The sequence below is a fragment of the Dermacentor silvarum genome, chromosome 10 (genome assembly GCF_013339745.2).
Source record: "Dermacentor silvarum isolate Dsil-2018 chromosome 10, BIME_Dsil_1.4, whole genome shotgun sequence".
In the NCBI taxonomy this organism is placed as follows: Eukaryota; Metazoa; Arthropoda; class Arachnida; order Ixodida; family Ixodidae; genus Dermacentor; species Dermacentor silvarum.
Genome location: NC_051163.1, coordinates 24,322,154 through 24,345,329, shown reverse-complemented (window position 1 = coordinate 24,345,329; position 23,176 = coordinate 24,322,154). Strand labels below are relative to the sequence as shown.

At 46.5% G+C, this 23,176-nt stretch overlaps 1 protein-coding gene across 1 annotated transcript in view; it reads left to right on the top strand.

Annotated features, from left to right (window-relative positions):
- The window catches only part of LOC119466420 (uncharacterized), a 46,725-nt gene extending 26,566 nt beyond the window's left edge, over nt 1-20,159 (top strand). The window contains exons 14-24 of the mRNA XM_037726933.2: nt 2,673-2,785; nt 4,124-4,187; nt 4,713-4,827; nt 8,040-8,140; nt 9,238-9,359; nt 10,133-10,232; nt 11,888-12,130; nt 14,013-14,273; nt 15,805-16,059; nt 17,270-17,314; nt 20,016-20,159. Of these exons, the coding sequence (XP_037582861.1) occupies nt 2,673-2,785; nt 4,124-4,187; nt 4,713-4,827; nt 8,040-8,140; nt 9,238-9,359; nt 10,133-10,232; nt 11,888-12,130; nt 14,013-14,273; nt 15,805-16,059; nt 17,270-17,314; nt 20,016-20,125 (1,529 nt within the window). The 3' untranslated portion in view covers nt 20,126-20,159. The remainder of the gene's footprint in view (nt 1-2,672; nt 2,786-4,123; nt 4,188-4,712; nt 4,828-8,039; nt 8,141-9,237; nt 9,360-10,132; nt 10,233-11,887; nt 12,131-14,012; nt 14,274-15,804; nt 16,060-17,269; nt 17,315-20,015) is intronic.
- The last annotated feature ends 3,017 nt before the right edge of the window (nt 20,160-23,176 follow it).

Here is a 23,176-nt window from a genome sequence, read left to right as displayed (position 1 = left end):
CAAACTGAAAGGTTGTGCTTGTCTTCTATATATATGCGGAAAGAGAGAAAGCGACCACCGTCATTTGCACTTCGCTACTCGAAGGCGCTGGACACGTGACGCGTGAGCTCATGCACAACAATTTGCAATGTGGTGCAATTTAAGCCTTAGAACCGGGGCCTTCGAAGAGGTGAGACGTAATGCTACCGCATTTTTCTCGCATTCACCGCTAAGTCGTCACTGATCTACCCATAATGTTTACCGGGAAACGCTGGCGGCGAACGCTATGCACGAAGGCGAGCTTTCTCGTAGAAACACGGCCTTTGGCGTGGGCCGATCGCGGAGATAGTGCACAGCCACGCCAATACATTTACGTCGTTTTCAGGTTTCTGTTATTGTCTCGCACGTTTAATATTACAGTCTGAGAAGATTTAACATAAAAGGCATGCTCTTTCGGTGCTTTGTTTCGCGACATTTGTTTGTGGGCTGTCATTCTCAAGATTCCGAGGAATAACTCTGTCAAAATAACTTCTTCTTGGGCAAGTTGGTGCTGAGGTTTCCTAGGTATACTTGTCTGCGGCGCGAAATACATTTCGTGCACTGCGTCCTTTCTTCTGTCCCATTTTCACGAAATGTATTTCGCGCCATAGGCAAGTATACAATCATTGCATTCTACCGGTGCTAACATATGGGGCAGAAACTTGGAGGTTAGCAAAGAAGCTTGAGAACAACCTAAGGACCGCACAAAGAGCGATGGAACGAAAATTGTTCGGCCTAATGTTAAGAGACAGGACGAGAGTGCTGTGGATCAGAGAACAAAAGGGGATAGCCGATATTCTAATTGACATTCAGAGAAAAAAATGGAGCTGGGTAGGCCATGTAATGCGTAGGATGGATAACCGGTGGACCATTAGAGTCACAGAATGGATACTAAGAGAAGGGAAGCTCAGTAGAGGACAGCCGAAAACTAGGTGGGGTGATGAAGTTAGGAAATTTGCAGGCGCAAGTTGGTATCAGCTAGCGCAAGACAGCGGTGATTGGAGATGGCATGGAGAGGCCTTCGTCATGCAGTGGACATAAATAAAGGCTGATGATGATGATGATGAAGCTGCAGTTGCCGGGAAGCGTGAGAAGCCGTCAGGGATCTTTGAATACTATCACGTTCCACTCTTAACGGCGAAGCTTAAGCGTCCTCCAAGTTTAGTTTTTTTTTTTTCACATTCCACATGCAGCCACCGTTCCACATGCAGCCGATTCTTTGTCAGCCACGTTGTCTGCAATCATTATGACTCATTCACTATTAGCCAGCAGACGGCGACAAGCAAGTGGACACACGCAAGCGCTAATTGTGGCACTTCTGTTTTTGCACGTGCTTTTCGCCGGTTGCCAGTACGCTTAAACAATCCTAAACTACTATGGGTTAGGGGCTTTTCACTGCTTGAACCAGAATTTATGAGGCATTGAATTTAGCATATCAAAAATTATATATTCGGTTTTTGCGGGTTTAAATGTCTCGGCAAGTTCCTACATTAGGAAAGTTCAACGATAACTTAGCTGGGTGGGTGATTGAGCCACTTGATGTGTCATCTCAGTAAGCGACCAGCGCAAAGGCCGCCAAGGACTTAAACGGGACGAAGACAAGCGCTGACATACAGCTCAAAGATAACACTTGTCAAAGGTATATACTACGAAAAGTTTGTCACTAAACGCGGGAACATCAAGATAAATTTTGACGGGGACGGAAGGTGCGTAGAAAGGACCAGCTATGGATTTGGCTGAAAGGATGTGATGATGGCTATGAGCATCATGGACGCATCATTAAACTGCTTCCGCCTTTTTTTTCTGTCCTTTTATTGCGATAGCAATTATATGGACACTCCAAGCGCATTTCTGCCGTCGTCGTCGTCGCCCTGAGGTTCCGTATAAAGCCCAATGGCGATAAAATCGTCGCCGCGCGCCGTACGCTGTTTGTGCGAGTGAAACCGTAGGAGGGTGAGCCGGCAATCGCGGCTTAATGTAGCCCACGCGAGGCATTAAGGCAGGCCGGAAGCGCGCGGTCGTCCTGCGAGCGCACGAGGCACAGGGGCGAGGCAACGGAAAGGGGGGAGGGGGTGCGTTCTGCGCCGTGGGCTGCTGCTCACAGCGCGGCCGCTCGGGCGCCGTACCTTGAAAGTGACTGCGATGCGGGCGAAGTGCGCGCCCGCACGGGCCTCATCTTCAAAGCGATCTGCGATTGGGACAAAGGGCATTCGCCGAGCGCCGGTAGCTTGATATGCGCTCTGCTTTCGACGTTTAGTTCGCATTGAAGCGAGACGAGAGACAGTGCGAATACTAATTTGCCCGCTGCTGCTGGCGCGCTTTCTCACTCCGGTGTTTTCACAGCGACTTTCCCTGGTCATCAAGCGAGATGTGTTCATGTTTATCTGCGTGCGCGTGACACCGTGATTGTCTATTTAGTTAGTAAGCGAATATTTACAACTTTATACGGCCAATTAAGCTACTATTCTTCGTAGAGCTCTCTACTAATTTGCCATCGCAATCGATGCTCCGCCTTTCGGACGAAACTGACTTTTTTTTCCGAATGCAGTTTTTTTTCTCTCTCGTACATGTTTGTGCGTGTACACTGTAGTGTGATCTCCGCACTTCAATATTTTTCTTTATTTTTTTTTATTGTGCGCCACTTTGCACTGCAGTGTCGAAGCACATGGTCCTATTGATGATAAACCGCGCCAACATCAAGCGCAGATTCATGGCCGAGCTGCAACGTGTCACGAAACTCTCACCTCTCCGAACCCCTGACGTAATGGTGAGTAGCAACAATTGTTGCCGAGTCACGTACTGTTCGCATCCATAACGTGACAGTCTGTAGTGAGGCGTGCACATTTGAGACAGGCAAGAAGCACGGCATTGCGTGCTTTGTTTGCCATTCGTCTATATACATTAACCGCCAGTCTCCCGGTCGCGGCATCCGAGAGAAAACAAAAGTTCTTTGCAGTCAACGCACCTTTTGAATCGAAAGATAATCTGCATCGTTCCTTCTCGTTATCACTTTGTGTGTACAGTTGCGTTCAGTGTGGGCAGCAACACAAGTTTGTGAGGTTGAAGGGGCTCCAAGACTACGCAGCAACGCCGACATACGAAAACATGCAGAACTATACACAGTTCCAACTACTGGAATTTGTTAAACTCATTTTTTGTATGCCAGAGCTACTGTGCATTCTTGAAGCTCCTTCAACCACGGGCACCGGTGTTGCGGGTAATATTGAAATCGAATCTACATGTCACTATTCTGCCACATTATCGATGTGCTGCATCAACGCAACCGATGCATAACCTGTGCGAAAGAGATGCCCTGCGCAGCAGATTCAATCACGGCCATGCAGAGATCATTGTAAGGTTCGATTCCTTGGCAACACGTTCATCCGGGTTTGAGCGTTGTGCGTTAGTGTAGAGCACATCCGGTCTTCACCGGAAATGACGTGCGTCGAGGCCTTCGCGCCTAGAATTGTGCCCAGAAGCGAAGCGCTCTCGAGCACATGCTTTATTTGAAAAAAACGCCCAGCTTTCGACAGTTGTCGTCCTAAGCTGCTCAGCAAGTTCCAGCAACTTCATCTTTCTCGAACTTCGCTCAACGATTTCTCATTTTTCAAAAGGTCATGCTTCCACCCCATGCGAAGTTCACAAAGCTGTACTAGAGTTCTTGTCAACAACGGGACTCTATACTGTACTCTCGAGTGCTCGCATTCTTCACCTGATGATGTGTGACAATGGTGTCCCTTACAGGATACAATTGCTAGCCCGTTTCTCTTTGTCTCTGTGTGAAGTTTATATGATGACATGATTAATAATATTGTGAATACGTGCTTCAAGAGAGAGACTTAGCTAAAACAGTGTCGCCGCAATGGGCCAACCAAAGTGCTGTGTCTTGCCATAATTGACTAATTTTCGGTGACATTGGAAGCGTTTGTGTTGTGCGCAGATGCAAAAAAGGAAGAGAAATGAAATTAGGAAAGGCGGGGAGGTTGATTAAAAGAGAGAGATCTGGTTTGCTGCCCTACACTGGAGGAAGGGAAAGGGGGAGAAAGAAAGATCGCTGGTGCAAGAGAAACGCCGCCACCAATGCCAACTCTTTTGGCTTCTCCAGATTGACTTCACCGAAAACATGGTCTACATAACGGTGCTCATCTTGGGACATCCTGCTATTTCAGGTGTGTGCTGAGCTATCGAAATAGTTTATCTCCGCAGAAATTCTGCATGTTTTGCTTGTCTAAAATTGTCTCGTTGTCTACCGTACATCGATAGCAAGTTAAGAATGTGATATCCTCTATCCCTACACACGAGAAATGCGTGTTAACTTAATTGTGGTTAATCAATTTAAAACCAACGTTTACTCTTGTGTTCATGGCAGCGCTAATAAAGTTAACACAAATGGCTTATAGTAAGATAAATTTATGTGTGTAAAAATTATCTTTGCATTCCACGGAACGGCATAGACCGCGGATCTACCTTAAAATCGTTTCACGCGTAATTGGGTAACACTTTTACATCTTGCTATGTTTAGCCATTGTTGACGTACTACATCGTACTGCACAGTACCTCGAACGTCGGTAGGCGTTCGTAACATGCTACTTCGTAACAACTCACGTGCGTTCAGTAAGCTTTGTGAATGTCCTGTCTCCGCCATCCTAGAAAACTTCAAAGCAGTCGAAAGTTCATAATTCTGTGCCGTGCAGCTGACTACAAGGAGATCCAGAACAAGAAAATCATGGAACCGGATTGGTCCGAGGGTGTCATCACGCAGGGCGACTGCCTCAAAACGTGTTCTTCAAACCAATATAAGGACTGCAGGTGAGGCGAAGTTCCCGAACCTCTCATTTCCCAGTGATAAAGGAGTTGCAAAAAAAAAAGAAAAGAAGCGCAGGTGGCAAAAGGGCCGCGAAACAATTTTTGTCATGATTTCAAGTTAACGCGTATACGGATGAGGAGAAATCGCTTCGTTAATCTTGTACAGCACACTCTTTTTTTTTTTCAAAAAGCTTTACAGCAGCCAGACTGTGCGCACTAAAACATCTCAGTGGTTTTTTTTTTTCTTCAAGACAAAAAGATCAGGGTATTTCGAAGTTTGAAGTCTATTGTTTCATGCAATAGAGTCGTATTGCAAGTGAGCCAAGACTAAAGGATAAACTAGTCCCCTGACTGGGTTTTGGGTCCCGTATGGTGCGCCAGCAGCAGTGACTCACAATATACTATGTAAAATGATGAAACATTCGCCTACATATCAGATAATAGTTATGACAAGTCACACGAAGGAAAACTCCACAACATTTATATATGGCTCAGGGGGAAACGCAATATATATAACACAGCACAGCAAATTGAAGCGGAGTGCGTAATATCACATCAATGAACAGATATCATAAAGAAAAGCATTGACTGTGAGAAAAAAAAAAGTCACAGGCCTGCGCGGCACAAGCAGCATAGTCACAGCGTAAGCTGGTGGAGCGGCTCAAGAGCAGCTCCAATTTGAGCACCACGCACACAGGGTCTTCGCGGCAGTCTATTCGCCTCGTTTTGACGAGAACGATCTGAACTATCCGCCCGGCGTCGACGGCGAGCTGCGGCTTGTAATGCTATCTGCACAGCAGTCTGCTGAGCCCGATCAAGCCTTAGAACTGCAACTTACAACTTACATGTCGAGCGCGCCGCCTTGGCAGGCATCTTAACTAAATGGCGCCACCATACTTGCGGAGGCTTGGCAGCTCGGGGAGCGCGTTGATTGCGCGCTTCGTCTGAATCGCATATCGTCGTCTGCGCCTGCGGACGCTGCGTTTGCAGGCATCTCACCTAGATAGCGCCACCATACTGGTGGAGTTCCGAGTCGTCTCCGAGCTCCGGAATAATTTGGACCACCTGGGGTTCTTTAACGTGCACTTAAATCTAAGTACACGGGTGTTTTCGCATTTCGCCCCTATCGAAATGCGGCCGCCGTGGCCGGGATTCGATCCCGCTACCTCGACCGTGCTCAGCAGCCCAACACCATAGCCACTGAGCTACCACGGCGGGTTCCCTGTGGGTATATTCCACTGGGCATGTGCCGTTCTTCAATGCACCTTGCAGTATTCCTATAAATGCCTACACTGCGATCAATGCGCAACGCTTTACCACATGGTATGGGCTTGCGCAAGCACACCACAGCTCACACCCGTAACACACCGCACCACACGGCAATGGGAGGCAGCGCTGTCCAGCTCCGACTCGACGGACCAGCTCAACCTGATCAACCGAGCGAGTAGGACAGCTAGGGCCGCTGGACTCCTGGACTGAGGGGAACCACCCACTGCACAGTGGAGGAGCTACTTACGCTCGTGTGCACTTTTGCATAAAGCTTAGTGTTTAAGGCGAACGCCTTAAACAACTCAGCAGACGGTGGCCTTGAAGAACGCGGCGCGCGGTACAGAAAGCCACGTGAGCTCGCCTCCCGCAGAGACACGATCGCGCCACTGCTCGCGCGTTCGTCGTCGTCGTCTTCCACAGCTGGCTCCGATGCCGCTCACCATGCCGAAAAAGGCAATATTTATTATATGAAGTTAATTCAGGCACTGCAACCCGCGACCGTTGGTGTTAATTAGGGCGAGGTTAATTGAGGCGCAGTTAGTTAAGGTACAGTCAATTAAGGTACAGTAATTAAGGTACAGTCAATTAAGGTACAGTCAAGGCACTCGAACCCACGACCTTTGGTCGGAAAAGAACAAATAATAAAAAGTGACAACGCATTCGAATGAGAATGTCAAGTAATTTAATGAATGCCTCTGACGCGCGAAGGCTTTCGCCTTCACCATCTTTGGCGTATGCTAAAATGACTGTCAATTTCTCTCTCTCTCTCTGACGCCGTCTTGGGTCAATGTGGGCCACTGGTTATGCATGGACTTCGTGGCAGCGCAGTGAAAAGGTGCAGAGTGTCTAGTAGGAAATATGAGAGATGAGCCCGAGTGCAGTACATGGCTCATGCTTGACTCGTTCCGGCTATTTGTATACTTGGATAGTCATCCTAGATGAATCCTGCCCGATGTTTTTAAGGGGCGAAGCTCCTTATAGCGGCACCCGTTCCGTCCCCGTCGTAGTAGTAGTAGTAGTGTGTAACCAGTCTGAGAAAAATGAGAAAAAAATTCCGAAGTTGTGTCCGTAGCGCGGAATCGAACCAGGGACCCCTCGCTTCCGAGCGCGCGGCGTTAGCCCACTACGCCACGAAGCGGACATGGACAAACGCACCACGATGGCTATAAATACCCATCATTAACGAAAGGCCGCGTTTCTAGCGCGTTTCTAACGCGTTTGTGCTAGCGCGTTACGGCCCGTGTAAGAAGCTGGTGTAAGACGCTGTGGCCTCTCCGCCTTACCTTCAACGCGTTTCGAACGCGCTGCCCAAAGCGGTGGCAAGTCAAGTTCAAGTCGAGGAGCGTTTATGAATACGGGGGGTATACTCTCTCGGCAGTCATGTGATGGCGTCGGCAAACGCGGTGCACGTTCCGGCATGTGTAAATGGCTGCGTAAGACGCTGTGGCCGCTCCCCCTTACTAGAGAGTACTGCACGTTTCTAACGCGTTTGTGCTAGCGTCCCCTTAAGCGGGAGATCCGATGATTCCCTCCGGAGCTTCGCCCACTCATCATCATTCACCTCGTGGATCTGCTGTCATTTTTTTTCACAGAGACAATTATGCGCTCTTACCGCGCAGTAATTGATATATTGATTGATCGAAATTTGAAATGTTTCCAATTATTGTACCGCCGACTTGTCCGCAAGCAATAAATTCATCAAAGGTCAAAGTATCATAAAGTTTTCTAAGCCTGTTCTAGAACTTGCTTACACGGTCGATATAAAGTGAGCTACAGCAAAGCGGCACGTTCTGCAGTTTGTGTAATCAGAGACAAATCGGTCAAAGGAGCCCAATTCATAAAGCAAAAAATATAATAAAAGGCAGTATAAAACTCGATTGTGTAACCCACCGGAAGCATCTACATTGCTGCATGTTCTGAAAAGTCACGTTCGCGTTCTTTTTTAGCGCGGTATCTTACTGCGGATCGTTCTGCTCCACAACGACGAAGAAAGATGTGGAGTCAGCCGGTGTTCTTGAGAACTCCGTGGAATGCAACACTTTCGTGAGTAAGTAACGTTTATTTCTCCCGTATTTGTCTCCTGCATGATCTTAATTCATTTCACAGCAGATGGGGGCGCGAAGATAAGAAACATTCTAATTGCTACGCGTATTGCCAGTAAAAGAAAATCTCGTGACGAAAGTTTACCTGTGAGAAAAAGACTACAAATAGGACTGCTGACAACATTTATTTATTTATTTATTTATTTATTTATTTATTTATTTATTTATTTATTGATTGATTTATTTATTATTTATTTATTGATTGATTTATTTATCATTCATTCACTCTCTCGCTCACTCACTCATTTTGAGCGCCGAAGCAACGCTGGCCATATAACTTTCACCATAACATAGGACTTGATTATTTTGAACTCCTGAGTTTTCTTTTTCTCTTTTTTTTTGCACGTGCTTGAATCTAAGCATTTTTCTATTCCGACCTCATAACAAAGCGACCGATGTGGCTGGGAATAAAACCGGCGATATCGTGCCCAGCTATTTATATAACTTGTGCGTCTGGTATGGCTTGAAAATTGCAAGCATGACTTTTTTTTTTTTGCTATGTTTGGTACATTTTACAAATACACCTATGAATCTAAATTAAGGATCTCTCTGAAAAAAAAAAAGAAAATAAACCTTCATTTAAGATAACATTTCATTCGAAACCATTCAGTGTTCAGGTATTCAGTATTGAGCATATAGGCTTCCTCGCAAATGATGCGGAGCTGAAACACGTTGCTTGGGCTGACACTTCTATAAATTTGAAATGAAACAACTCTGGCAACTATAGCACCTTTCTTGCGAGAGTAAGTGAACTGCTCGCGACAGCAAACGATGTTCAAGGTACTTGCGGTAGGAAAAGTAAGGTAGCCGGACGTGCTCAAGTTGGGTGTTCGAAAAAGTCCACGATTTAAAATGTGTCAACACTGGTTCGCGAAGCATTTTGTCTGAAGCTTCTTGTGTGTCATATGTGCCTCCGAGATACCTGTTGCGGGATAGCCAAGATCGGTTTTACCACTGAAAATGAGCCAGTGAGCAAGGAAGTGTAGTATAATAATTTCATTTCCTAGTCTACATACGAAAAATCCGCCTCGTTTCTTTTCAGAGACGGAGCGCTCTCGCAAAAGGAACATCGTCCTGACCCGGGATGCCATCGGGGCCCTCGAAGACGCCTTGTTAAACAGCGAGTTCAAGTTTATCGTGCAGCACCTCGGATCTCGTGTAGCGGTGCGGTAGCCCCTGGTTTGTTCACGAAATGGCGACTAAAAGTAGTATCTGGTCTGAGAAATTAATTTTCAGCAATGTGATTAACTGCCTAGAGTTTCTCACAAAAATCCCTAGGGGGAACTTTGGCGCCAGTGTCTACGTGAGCTGCAAACATGATAATGACTGATATGATAATGACTCATAGCACATGGGTTTGCTTAAACTAAATGAAAATATTTTGATATAAATTCAACAATTTCAAACGATTATGCATGCGCGTAGCAGAGTCTTGTTCCATACATGAATACAGAAAAAGAATGATCTCTTGAAAATTCAGACCAATAAAGGCAGATAAGGCGCAATAGCGCCACAGGAACGTCTGAAGCCACAAAGAAGAATATTGTACAAATCCATGTAGCACTAACTTCCATTCCCATAGCGGATGAACGACCTGAACGCTACACCGCTCTAGTTCCCTTTAGTAATTTTAGTAGGAATCTCCACGGCTGACGGGCCACGCGGAGTTTAAATGCTGGTAAGGTCACCGGTTAAAGCAATCGGAGACGATGGTAAGAGGGAAGGAAGACTCGCATACGCCTGAGCAAGTGATAACATTCGTCGAAACGCTCGCCATCCACTTTACTTGCCACATAGCTAGTCATACATAGTTTGTGCACTGGTTCGTCAAGCGTTTTATCTGAAGCCGCTTGTCTGTCATATGTGCCTCCGAGATGTGTAACCAAGTAAAATTTCATTATCGATGGCAAACTTTGAAAGATTTCGTCTCATTTCAGGTTGCCACACTTGTTGCCGAAACCATCGAGTACTCCACTGGGGGACTCCGTGACGTCATCGGAGAGAAAGATCCGGACCTCAGGCATTTCCATCAGCAAGGTGAGCCCACGGGCTTCCGTTTTTTTTTCTTGATTAGCGGCAGCTGCTAATGGAAGGATTTGAGAAATGCCGCCGTCACTCAGGATGCAGTAAAAAGTGGGTCAGTTAACGTGTGGGTGTCGAGGAATAACGCGTTAAGGTCATACCGAAAAAAAAAAAAGAACGTGTCATTACATTCAACGTATGTTTTGCTCTTCAAACGAAAGTACCTTCAGGAATAACCGTTTCGAAAAGCTTCGTATGAACTTGACTCTACCGCTGGTCATTTCTTTTTCTGCTACCACTCTGTGTTTTAGCCGCGGGTACGTTTTGTGATGCCGTCTTCAATTTTCTCTGAGAATCAAAAGGAACTGCATGCCTTTTTTTGTAATCTCACTGATTTATATAATTCAATATTTCCTTATTATTCTATTCGCATTTCTATGTTTGTCTCCTCCTTTCTGAAGAGTAGGCAGGCGTTGTGCCCCTTCCGGTGGCAGTTGCCAGCCTTGCTCCCCGCTTTCTCTTTCCTGTGTATATGTTTACAAATCAAATATTCACATTCGTATCACTTACCCTTTAATTTCGCAATTTAGAGTGCGACTAATTTTCCTCGTTATTTCATTTACCTCGTACCGCCTGATTCACAACCGATCACCCAGGGTGGGTTGCGTCATTTTCATAATGAAGACTCAACCAATGAACGACCAACAAACGGAAAACAAGACCAGATCTTTCACTAAACGACCGCGCATGCTTGCATGACCAGCGGTGCTCAGAAATTTAATAAAAAGAACTGGAAGGGTGGCGCAAGAACGAGAAGATAATATATATATATATATATATATATATATATATATATATATATATATATAACGAGAAAATTGATGGCCTCGCAAAGAGTTCTTTACCACTGATCAGTTATAACTGCAAGGTTTGGCTACGCTATGAAAAGTGTAGAGACGACAGGTTTCAAAAGTATGGCCTTCATTTTCCCCGCTATAGTTATCAATCCCTTACCGCTAAATTAAGAAAGTAGGTTGAAGTTTCAAAGAAAAGTTGACAGTCTAAATGACAGTCTAGCATACGCTAAAGAGCATGAAGGCAAAAGCCTGCGCGCTCACGAGACATAAACTTACTTGGCATTGTCATTCGAATGCGTTGTTACTTCCTATTACGTGTTTTCTCCCACCAAAGGTCGTGGGTTCGAGTGCCTTAATTAACTATATCTTAACTAACTTCGCCTTAATTAACGCCATAGGTTGGTTCGACTCCCATCAAAGTTCGCGAGTTCGAGTGCCTTAATTAACTATATGTTAATTAACTACATGTTAATTAACGGTACCTTAATTAACCCCAAAGGTCGTGGGTTTAACTCCCACTAAAGGTCGTGCGTTCCAGTGCCTTAATTAACTGTACCTTAATTAACGCTGTCTTAATTAACACCAAAGGTCGTGGCTTCGACCATCAATGGTGGCGCCATCAATTCTGGTGCCATTGAATTTTGCTGCCATAACCTCGGACGGTCAATTTTTCGACCCATGAGCCATGTAAGGCTCATGGGTCCTTAATAATTCAGCGAGCTAAACTGATTTAGTGTTGCCTTGTAGTGTCCCTTAAAACCCTGGACGTCCTATCGTGTCCCATGTGTTACCGCGACCCTGCCATCGTCGCAGGCCTGTACCTGCCGAAGGATTTCAGCGAGTACGGCGTGGGCGCGCGACTGAAGACGAGCGCGTCCTACGGCATGCACGTGGGCTCGTTCGCCGCGCAGGACTGCGCCGACATCTGCCGCGACCGCGAGGACTGCTTCGCCTTCTCGACGTGTCTGGCCAGCAAGCAGTGCGTCATCAGCACCGAGGCTAGAAGGCCCACGTATCAGGACACGGAGGTCCAGTCAGACTGCACCGTGTTCACTAGTGAGTAGCACCACCTCATCACTCTCATCATCTTTAGCAGCAGCAGATCCAGTCGGGCGGCACTGTGTTCACTAGTGAGTAGCACCGCCTCATCATTACTATCATCATCTTTAGCAGCAGCAGATCCAGTTGGATGGCACCGTGTTCGATAGTGAGTAGAGCAGCCTCATCATCAGCAGCAGCAGTAAGTTCATTCTAACAGTACTCTGTTGACTAGTGAGTAGCACCGCCTCGTCATCATCAACAACACTGTCACCATCCTTAGCAGCAGCAGATCTAGTCGCACGGCACTGTGTTTACTAGTGAGTAGCACAGCCCCATCATCATCATCAGCAACAGCAGCAGCAACAGCAGCATAAAGTAGATTCACACGGTACTCTTATAATTCAAGGATCGACGAAAACTCCTCAGGTGAGGGTTGAACATTGTCACAATCGAAAAACTGGCCTAAGTACTTGGGTACTAAGTACCTTGCACTTAGGCGAGTGCCCGTTTTGTTACTGTGACAAAACATTTCCTGTTTTCTTTCCTTGCTTGTACTTCGGTGAGTGCCCGCTTTCTTACTGTCACACTGTTCTCTGTTCACTTGTGAACAGCGCCACGTCGCCATCATCTTCACCGTTGTTATCACAACTAGCAACATGCTCAATCGGACTACACGTGTTCACTTGTGTTCGCGCCACCTCATAATCATCATCACTGTGATTATCAGCAGCAGCCAGAAAGGCTTATAGGGAAAAAAAATGCTAAGGAAGCTCTGGCGCTGCGATCATGCAAATACCACAGGAATAAAGAATAGTGCACCGATTTGCTTAATCTTTGTGCTTGTGGCTTCAGATATTTCTTGCGGCCCCTTGCATTTTCCTTCCGAAATTTTAAAGTGACCATGTGCCATTTTAACCTTGTATAACTTGCTCAGAAACTAAATTCAGGTGTATGGGCTGTATTATTCTGTTATATGCATGCTATGCGCTAGAGCACTGCACGGGCTCGGGTTTACCCGAAAGCCCGAGCCCGGCCCGGCCCGTGGGCCGGGCCGGGCCGGGTAGAGCAGTTTTTTCACGGGCTCGGGCCGGGCTCGGGCACGGCGTGTGCTTTTTGACCCGGGCCCGGGCCGCGTTTAGGTTTTTTGACCCAGGCCCGGGCCGGGTTCGGGACAGTTTCGAGCCGGGATCGGGCCGGGCTCGGGCCTAAAGTAAAGGGGTGGGGGGCCGGGCGGGTAACGTAGATTATTTCTGGGCCCGGGCTGGGCCCGGGTCTCGCCATAAAAGTTCTGATCGGGCTCGGGTGGGCAGCCCAACGTAAAAACGGGCCAGGGCCTGGCCCGGGCTGAAAAAAATCGGTCCGTGCAGTGCTCTACTATACGCTACTATGTTTCTGCTATACAGGATATATATATATATATATATATATATATATATATATATATATATATTAGCTACACCAAAGCTTTAAAAATAGCCTGTGGTAGATAGCAAAATTCTAAGCGTTGAGCTAAATTACTCGCTGAGGTGGCCATTACTTCTTCGAGAAAACAAAATGCTTAATTGGATAATTAACATAATTGCACTCATTACCTTTTTAATTAATTAATTTACGGCACATACTTCAATGTACGAATTGTAGCTAGTGAGTTCGCAAGGCATATCAACTTGGTGGGAATGCGAGCGACGATAAACTAGCCAGTCAGTGAAAGTGAAACGTTGCCGTCCTGGCGCTGGCATTTCGAGTAAACTTCTGTTCCGATTTTCTTAGCGCCGTATAACTGCGTTTCATAATGCAAGTAACCAACTCTCCCAGCTTTCAGCAATAGTATAGCAGCCAGCAGACGATAAATAAATAAATCAGTGAAATCGAAACTTTGCTTTGCCTTTTCCCGTAGAGAGCTTCCAGAGCAGTTTTGAGGAACTGCCGGGCATCTGCTACTCGTTCACGGCGCGCAAGTACGTGAACGTGAGCCAGCCGGCCGAGTGCGCCGCCATGTGCCTGAACGAGAAGGAGTTCGTCTGCAAGGCGTTCGACTTCTGCACAAGGTCGCGCAAGGGCAAGCCCGTCTGCCGTCTGCAGGACAAGCACATCCTCGAAGTCAGCGACCCAGCCGACCTCGACCGAAGCGACGCCGAGAAGTGCAGCCACTACACACGTGAGTTCCCGATTCGTGGTGATTTCCCATTAACCTCAAACAACTACCAGTACCACCACCGTCACAATCACAATCCCCGGTCACGGTGGCTCACAGGCTGCGGCGATCTGCTGCTGAACACGAGGTCGACGGGTTCGACTCCCGGCCATGGCGGTCGCATTCCGATTGGGGCGGAATACGGCGCGCGGCGACGATGTTATCGCCTTTAGGCTTTATACTGAACTACACGACGACGCGTACAGCGATAAAACAACGGCAGAAATGCGCCTTGAGTGTCCACATAATTGATATCAAAATAAAGAAAGACTCGTGTACCTAGACTTAGGTACACCTTTAAAAAGAACCCCGGGGGTGGTCAAAGTTTAACACGGAGCTCTCCACTGCGGGGTGTCTCAAAGCCGCGGTGCATCTTCTTCAGGCCGTTAATTCGTGGCGCACTATTATCCCAAATCCCGACCAAAAAAAAAAAAAAAAAGTCAGATCAGGTTTAAAGACCTCAGCTGCCAACATGTTTTACTTTCTCCGCCAGAATAAACTCGCTTCATGCTTGCGCTGCCACACGGATTGTGTGCTGCCATCTATCAGAAGCACGACAAACCACTGAGGAAGCGAGCTCGTCCATGGCATTATTAAAAAAAAAAAAGTACCGTCGACGAGCACGCCTAGTCCTGGGCCGCATTTGTCAGAAACGCGTAGCCGAACCCAGCTCATTCATGGCACGTCAATGGTTAAAGCACATTAATCTATCAATCCCTACCAACTCCCACATCAGCACCATCATTTTTTATTATGAATACTGCAGTATGAAGGCTTCTCCCGCAAAGTTACAACTGCCTTCGTTCTCCGTCAACTCAACCCGCCAGTATGCGCGCAGTACCGAAGAGTGATGGGTACCACAGCTTTGGCAGCAAGGGGGCGACCATAGTCTTGTAAAAAGCCGAGACATGACGACACCGGGAAAAACACGTCAACACCGTGAGCACGCACAAGTTAGGTTAAGTTTTAAATGTTCACGCCACTCCGAGGAAAACGTCTAGGCGTATTAAGTAAATTACGCTCATAAAATGTCATAAAAAGGCCACTCTTATCGTCAAAGAAGGCCTGGTCAAAAAAGACGCAGAAGCGAAGGTGAGGTGCCCCCGAGGCCACCTAAAAACTATCACACCAACGTCCGCTCCGGCCAGATTTTGTGCTGACAAAGGTGAACTACAATGCATATTCAAGGAGCCAAACGCTTAACTCAGAAAGTTTCAGAACATTTACAGTCGCCGAAATACCCCAAATAAGGGAAAATACCTTGAAATTCACTGCGTCACACCTAGGCACCGGCGCTGGGGTTCCTGCGCAAAATTAAAAACAAAAATGTAGTTCTGCCTAGATTTTTTTTTCCTTTAGTAATGAACCCCTTACCCCCACGAACTGAACGAAACCGAAACTTTGAAAGAACACGTTATCACTCTGAACTGATTTAGTGGCATAACAGGGTTAACGCTTCGAATACAACCGCGCGTGTCCCCCCTGGGCTTCGCAGGCAAGCACATCAGCGACTACCGCAAGGACCGCCTGGTCCGCCTGCTGGGCACCCCGCGCACGGTGATCAAGAAGGTGTCCGAGGCCGAGTGCGCGCGCCAGTGCTGGGAAGCGAGCTTCCGCTGCGACAGGTTCGACCACTGCGCCGGCAAGCGTGAGCTGGGCAAGGGCGACTGCCTGCTGTACGACGGCGACAAGGGACCGTACGGGACCGTCATGTCGCCCATCTGCAACTCCTACACATACACGGGAAACTGTGAGTGCGGAACTACGGGGTCTGTGCGGCTCTTTTCCTGCGGCGGATCGTTAACCCTTACAGCACAGCTCCCACGCCCGAGATACTTCGGCACCCACCCTCGCAAAACCCCTCGCGCTTCCGAGTGTGTTCGTTTTGTGCTTTCAGCGCATGCTTTACCTCTCCAGAAGCAACTCGTGGCAAAAAGGAAACCACAACCGTTGGTTGGGGGGGGGGGGGGGGGGGGACAATAAGTTTGCAGGAGCGTTGCTTTAATTCCTGCAGGATGCAGAATTGCAAGCTTCTATTTGATTTCCTTGCACTAAGTCACTAAGTGCACACGTCTTCTACTTAGGTGCCGCTCAAAGGATGCTAATGAAATAACTATCATCCATCCATGCTAGGATCACTTCAGTAGTATAGACTATATACTCATCTATAACCAATTTAGCCGAAATAAAATGTTGTTACATTTGGCCTTTTTTAACAGCGGAGATGTTTAAGCCGGCCGATAGTCCGTTAGTCGTCCACAATCAATGTGGACCGATCCTGGTGGTAGTGCAGAAATGGTCCAAGCGCAATGGCACATACACCTGTGAACTAGCGAAGCTGAGCCTGGCTAAGTCTAGCTAAGCATGTTTGGGACTATTTAAGCTTTGTTAGTCGTCGATGGCCAATTAATAGTTAATCGATAATCGATCAATAATCAATAAATTCCGGAAATGCTGGGGATGACTTGGTAGTGCTTAGTCTAGCCCAAAAGCCAGGACTAGCTAGGTGCCCATCAGCTCCGCTGTCTCTTAAGCATTGCGCCTCCAGTGCAAGCTAAGCAATCTTTTTTTTTTTCATTATGCATGATATGAATACAGGCATGACATTCCTGACTTTTAATAGTGCCAAAATGTTATGATGCCATGCTTCCACGTGACCACCTTCTGCGTCATGACTTCACTGCAGGGCACACACACCTTCTGAGAAAGGAAACTGAAGCTGTTCTTAGCAAAACCTTTATAGCTAGTAAACTGTTTCACGTGCTCTGAGGCTTGGCAATATTTTTCTTGGAGTTTGAAATTTGAGGACCTGCATTTAACGCAAGAAATAAAGAAGTCCGAAATGCGACGCCAGTACTCATTAATATTTCACCCTAATCAACTAAGTATAGCATGTCAGGCACTTTGGCTTGGCTAAGCTACCCAGCTCTCACTAAAGTATTTCTATTTTTCCTTTGTAGACGATCGTCAAGTAGCAAAAGCATCCTCGGCACTACACACCAATGGTGCGTACATGTTACGAATTTCCTTATTTTCCATATGCTTTTCATCTGCGACGTCTATGGCGCTGCATTCGCTTGTGACTCATTCTGCTAAAGCTAGAAAGAAGACAGGCGCGTGTATTTTCATGTGTTAGCATTAGGAGTGTCAAAGTGGGGGAAAAATGTATGTGTGTGAAGTGTCGGAAGCCGGTCACGTAGTAGAGGTAGATGTAGATATAGTGGTGTGTGTGTGCGCATGTGCGTGTGTACGTGTATATATATACAGGCCGGGTGTCCCAGCTATCACGCAGGACGATTTAAAAAAAAAAGAGGAATGGCATTGAGCGAACAAAACCTAGTGCGTATTGTTTCCAGTGCAGTGGAGTACCCGCCAGTAATTTTTTCGTTACTGATATTTGATTAGCTAATTCTAATTAATTATATAACTCGAGAATTACTGTCCTAATTGTCAAAGTGGCAATGAGAAAATTGTAGAGCATCATGAAAAACTCCCGATACAGCTATCTGTTGCTCAATACGTGCTTCATAAATGTGTTTTCCGAGCGTGAAAGATGCCCGCGAATACACGCAGAATTGCCACGCGACTGGTTGCTCGAGGCGCTTTGCGTGTATACGTAGACGTTTGCGTGTTTGCGTAGACTAGGAACTGAGAAACCAGAAACGCCGCGCGTTGCCTAGCAACCACTTGACACAGCTTCGCCGCTGCTCCGCACCGCCGCGCCGAGCTGCTACGACCTAACTACGACCGCGCACCTGCTCCGTCTAGCCATGACGTCACTTCGCGTCGCCTAGCGACATGTGCCTCGCTTCGCCTAGGTATACGTCAACGCTTCGCCAGGCCGCGTCTAGAAGCGCGTCGTGTGGCCAAGCGACAATCTGCGCGTCGGCGGCGAGCCGATCCGGAATACCGTGCCGAAGTAGCAGCCGAGAAGAGACGTCGTCCAGTTGAAGATCCCGAGTTTCGAGAACGAGAACGCGAGAGTCTGCGTTTGAGTATCCAACGTCGTCGTGATAGTGACCCTGGCTGCTTAGGTGCCGCTCAAAGCATGGTCGATAACGAGCTCCGCTGTTTGCTCCAGCCTTGCACCACTAGTGCAAGCTGCGATCATTTTTTTTAGCTTACGTTCGCACATGTCTGCCGACTTGTCTGAAGCATCTTTAATAATCTTGATGCACGTTATGCCTTGAACAATGCTCTCAACTGTCCACAGCGATGTCGGAAGCGCTGTGTTTCGCTCATAAGCATTCTAAATTATTTTACTAAGGCGCGAAAGTAAGAACTGCTGAAATCGGAAGTCTAACTTTAGTTAGCATCGAGCTTCAATAGCTCAATGCTAACTTGTCAGAAATTTGTCAGAAAAAAACTTTCACAGCAGCCTGAGGAAGGCACGCTACCTCCAAACTGTGTCGCAGTACCTTCTCATCGCCAGAGCCTGCGCTTCATCAAAAGATACAGAGAAACATCGATACAACAGACGCGTATAGATATAGAATATATGCAGCTGTGATCAAAAGCGTGCTGAACAGGCGTTTCGCGAGACAAAAAAAAAAAAACTGCATTTTCTTCTTCGCGCTTTGACACGCAACCCGAAACTGAAAACTGCAGTTCAGACTTGGCAGTTGCAAACATTGGAGTGCCTTCGTCAGTTTCGCATTGTCAGTTCGAGTTTCCGAGAAATTAGTTTCCTTTTTCGGCGGATCGGCGTAATCTTGAATTACGGGCCTACGAAACACTAGTGTGCACTCTTAAGTACATTTTCTACTTGTGCCCATGTCCCCTACTTCCTATTTTTCATTTCTATGTTTCTGTTTCCTTCTTTCTGAAGAGTAGGTAGGCGTTGTGCCCCTTTCGGTGGCACTTGCCAGCCTGCTCCTTGCTTTCCATTTCCTGTCATGTGTGTGTATATATGTTTTGAAAACAGTAGTACTAGTACTAGTACTACTACTACTATTACTACTACTGCTACTACTACTACTAGTAGTAATAATAATAATAATAATAATAATAATAATAATAATAATAATAATAATAATAATAATAATAATGTAGCCTATGTTGGGCGGTTTCTTGAAAATACAATATTAGTAGTTAACCCCCGCACGTGTCAGTGCTACATTACGCGGCCTTTGTTATCGACGTACGAGAGCTGCCAACACGACTCGCTCCTACACCTGAATGCTCGCACCCGCCGCGATTACCCGATGACTATGACGTTCTCCGGATGAGCAAGAAACGCCACGGTTTCGATTACCGGTCGAGCCGGCCACACTCCGACAGGCGCAATATCCAGGGCCACGCTTTTGCTACGCAATAAATAACCTTCTATAGCTGGTTAACATTGTTCAGGAGCCCCCCAACCACTTCTATACGGCATCTTCTGACAACCCTGCGAGGGTTTATTGCTGTCATCGCAATAAACCCCCCAAGTTGTTAGTCAGCGCTTCGTGGTGTGTGCGTGTGTGTGCGCGTGCGTGTGTGTGCGCGTCCGTGTGTGTGTGTGTGCGTGTGCGCTCTTTATTTTCTTCCGCCTGTCTTCGTTTTTGCCACTATTTTTTTTTAACCTTCAAAACCCATGCATAGTTTCGGTACGTTAAGCCCCAAGTGCCAATCATTCCGGATCGTTAACAGGAAGTTGCCCGCTCCTGCTTCCTTTACCTAACATTGGCGGCACACAGGTGGTGACTGCTCTTCTTTTACTTGCAGCAAAGGCCACTGGCCTGTCCTTCTTCATGATATTCCTGGGCGGAGGCGTCGCAGTCGCGGCGCTCTTCGCCTACGGCTTCTACAAGACCAGGCAAGCCGGAAGAGGATGAGGATTATGAATAATAAAGTATTTATAGAAACATCGCCTTGCGAGGGGAACTGAATTATTTCTGAGCGGAAAATTATTTTTGTCTTTTTCACTTCTTTCTTTCTTGCTTGCTTCCTTTCTTTCATTAATTATTTCTTGCTTGCTTGCTTCCTTTCTTTTATTTCGTTCGTTCTTTCTTTCTTGCTTCCTTTCTCTCTTTAATTCTTTCTTCCTTTCTTTCTTTCTGACTTTCTTTCTTGCTTGCTTCCTTTCGGTCTTTCTGGCTTGCTTGCTTGCTTGCTTTCTTTCTTTCTTTTATTTGGTTCGTTCTTTCTTTCTTGCATGCATGCATTGCCTGCTTGCTTTAGTTCTTTTATTTCGTTCGTTCTTTCTAGCATCCTTTCTTTCTGTCTGTCTTTCTTTCTCGCTTCCTTCCTTTCTTTCTTTCTGTCTTGCTTGCTTGCTTGGTTACTTGCTTGCTTTCTTTCTTTCCTTCTCCACTTACATCGGGGAGGCTAAGGGCGAAAGTACCTGCGGCAGCTTGAACAGCCCTCAGGCCTTTTTTTTTTTTTTATATGTTCACATTACTGCGAGACGTCATGTTACAGTCATTTTCGTCTAGAGCGATGACACACTCTGCTGCTGAACAGAGAATCGTATATTTCAGGGCATCAAATATCGTATGGTTTCAGAGATAGGCATAGAGCTCAAGGAAAGGCGCACAAACCAGCGGACCAGATATCCTTGAGGAGCGTACCTTGAAGCTAGGGAGTGCTATGAGCGAAAACGCCCTTTCTTTTAAAGCGAAGCTTTATATGTCCAGGCGAAATCGTATATGGCTAGGCGAAATCGCCTCTGTACAGAAAGCTATCATCAGCAGCATTGGCTCGAGCGTCGTCGTCTTCTTCTTCCACAGCTGGCTACGTTGCCGCTCATCATTCCAGCGTTCACTTCTCTGCTGTCGTCGTAATGGGGAGGCCGCGTTTACGGCAGTACGAGCCATTGCTTAAGGGAGGGAGTATGAGCCATTCATTGTCTTGCGTAATGGACAGATTTAATTTCGAAGAATCGCAAGCGGCAATCGCGGGCAGGTGCTGCTAACCACGCCACCGAGCAAACTCGAGACATCGAACGCAAGCGACAATGGTAGACTGCAGGCATACCGTCAGTGACGTCGTTCTCTCCATCGCAGCCGAACGTGTGTGTAAACTCATAATTTAGAAATACCTTAATGAACCCTCGGGATTAACCCAGTGTTGAACACCGGGGCCGCACGTTTCAGCTTCGCTGGTTAACCATCTTCACGGAGTGGACGGGCCGCGACGATATTTTTTTTTCTTCTACAGCATGAAGCTGCAGTGCTCTAGACAGACGTGACGGGGGTTGTACAAAATGGTAGTTCAGAATTTTTTCCTACAGTGATCAAACAATGATTCTCACACCTAAGTCACGCGGCAACTTTGCGTGTATTCGCGGGCTTCTTTCACGCTCGGAAAAACACTTTTATGTAGGACGTATTGAGCAACAAAAAAGCGGTCTCGGGCGTTTGTCATGTTGCTCTACAATTTTTTTCATTTACACTTTTCGTCTAATTATAATATTTGAGAAGTTTAATAATTAAGACTAATTATCTAATTATGAGGAATGCAAGAAATATTTTGAGTATCTCCTAGCGACGTCAAACAACATTATCTTGGTTCCGTCCAGCTACGTGGCATTTGCATATTTTTTTTTAAATCTTAGTGCATGACCGTTGAGACACCTTGTATATATTAGGTTATGACTGACTTTTACCTGCTGCAAAGTGTAGCCAATAATTCGCAGCGCTAACGCCACAAGTAAATACCGTATTTATTCGTGTAACGCCCACCCCCACGCAAGGCCGATTTGAAATGTGAAAGATTGGAAAAGAAAGTTTAACTAAGCGTCACGCGCTAACTCGCGTGCTAGTTATTTCCCGCAAGCCGCTACACTATGGCACTCGTTCATGTCTGAAAAATTGTTCGGCGACAGTAAATGTGTTTATAGTCGGCCGCCAGTGGTTGCATTTATTTGCATAACAGTATGAGAGCACAGCTGCATACTTGAGTGAGTAGCCGTGCCTGCAATGGAGTCAAACTGGGCCAGTCGGTTTATCTTTAAGATAAAATCAGTGTAAAAATAACGGGAACATAAGACACAGAAGTACACAGGAATGAATGACTGAATTCTGGGGTTTGACGTGCCAAAACCACGATTACATTATGAGGCACGCCGTGTAGTGGGGGACTCTAGATTAATTTTGGCCACCAGGGGATCTTTAACGTGCTCCCAATGCACGCTACACGGGCGTTTTTGCATTTACACAGCAGCGAAAAAAAAAATCGCCGTACTCTTAGCGTTTATACACGCCTTCCATTTTCAAGTCTGAACTTTTGCTTCGTTGCTTTCCGACAATCGACACCAAAAGGTTTCAGGCTGCTTTTGTTGGCCATCTAATCTTATCTGAGTGGCAACTCCGATCGAGGATATTGTAGAATGAGGGCGGCGACGAGAGAAAACGGTAAATTTATCGCTACTGAGGGAAAGCAGTGCAGCGAAGCTATTGTTGATCTCGTGTCTAGATAAGCGATAAGCAGTGAAGTGTTCGCCGAGGGTGTTGTAACGGCGTAACGGAGGCTGATGAAAAGAAATGGATACGCTTGACCATTCGGTGCTCATATAAATTGCGTGCTCTGGAGAGGTTGAAGAGCCTCACACTTCGATTACTCCACTTCTCCTAAACTGACATTAAACAAGAAGCATTAGTAAAGTGTAAATATAAACGCGAATAATTAGGTATGGAAAGACAAACAGAAATAACAAATGTAGTGAAGGGTCACCATAGCATGCTGAAAAAAAAAATAGAAGAGAAAAAAAAGCCGGGTGTGAAGAACCAAGCACAAGTCCGTATGTCGGCCCACTGTTAAAACAGTAAGAATTGTTATAGTTTTGAAAAAAACTCCACTAAAGTCTATTAGGATTGGCGAACGCTGCTAGCCACAAGCAGATGTACTCCATTTTGGAATGCGCGCGCATCTGACGTGGGCGGTTA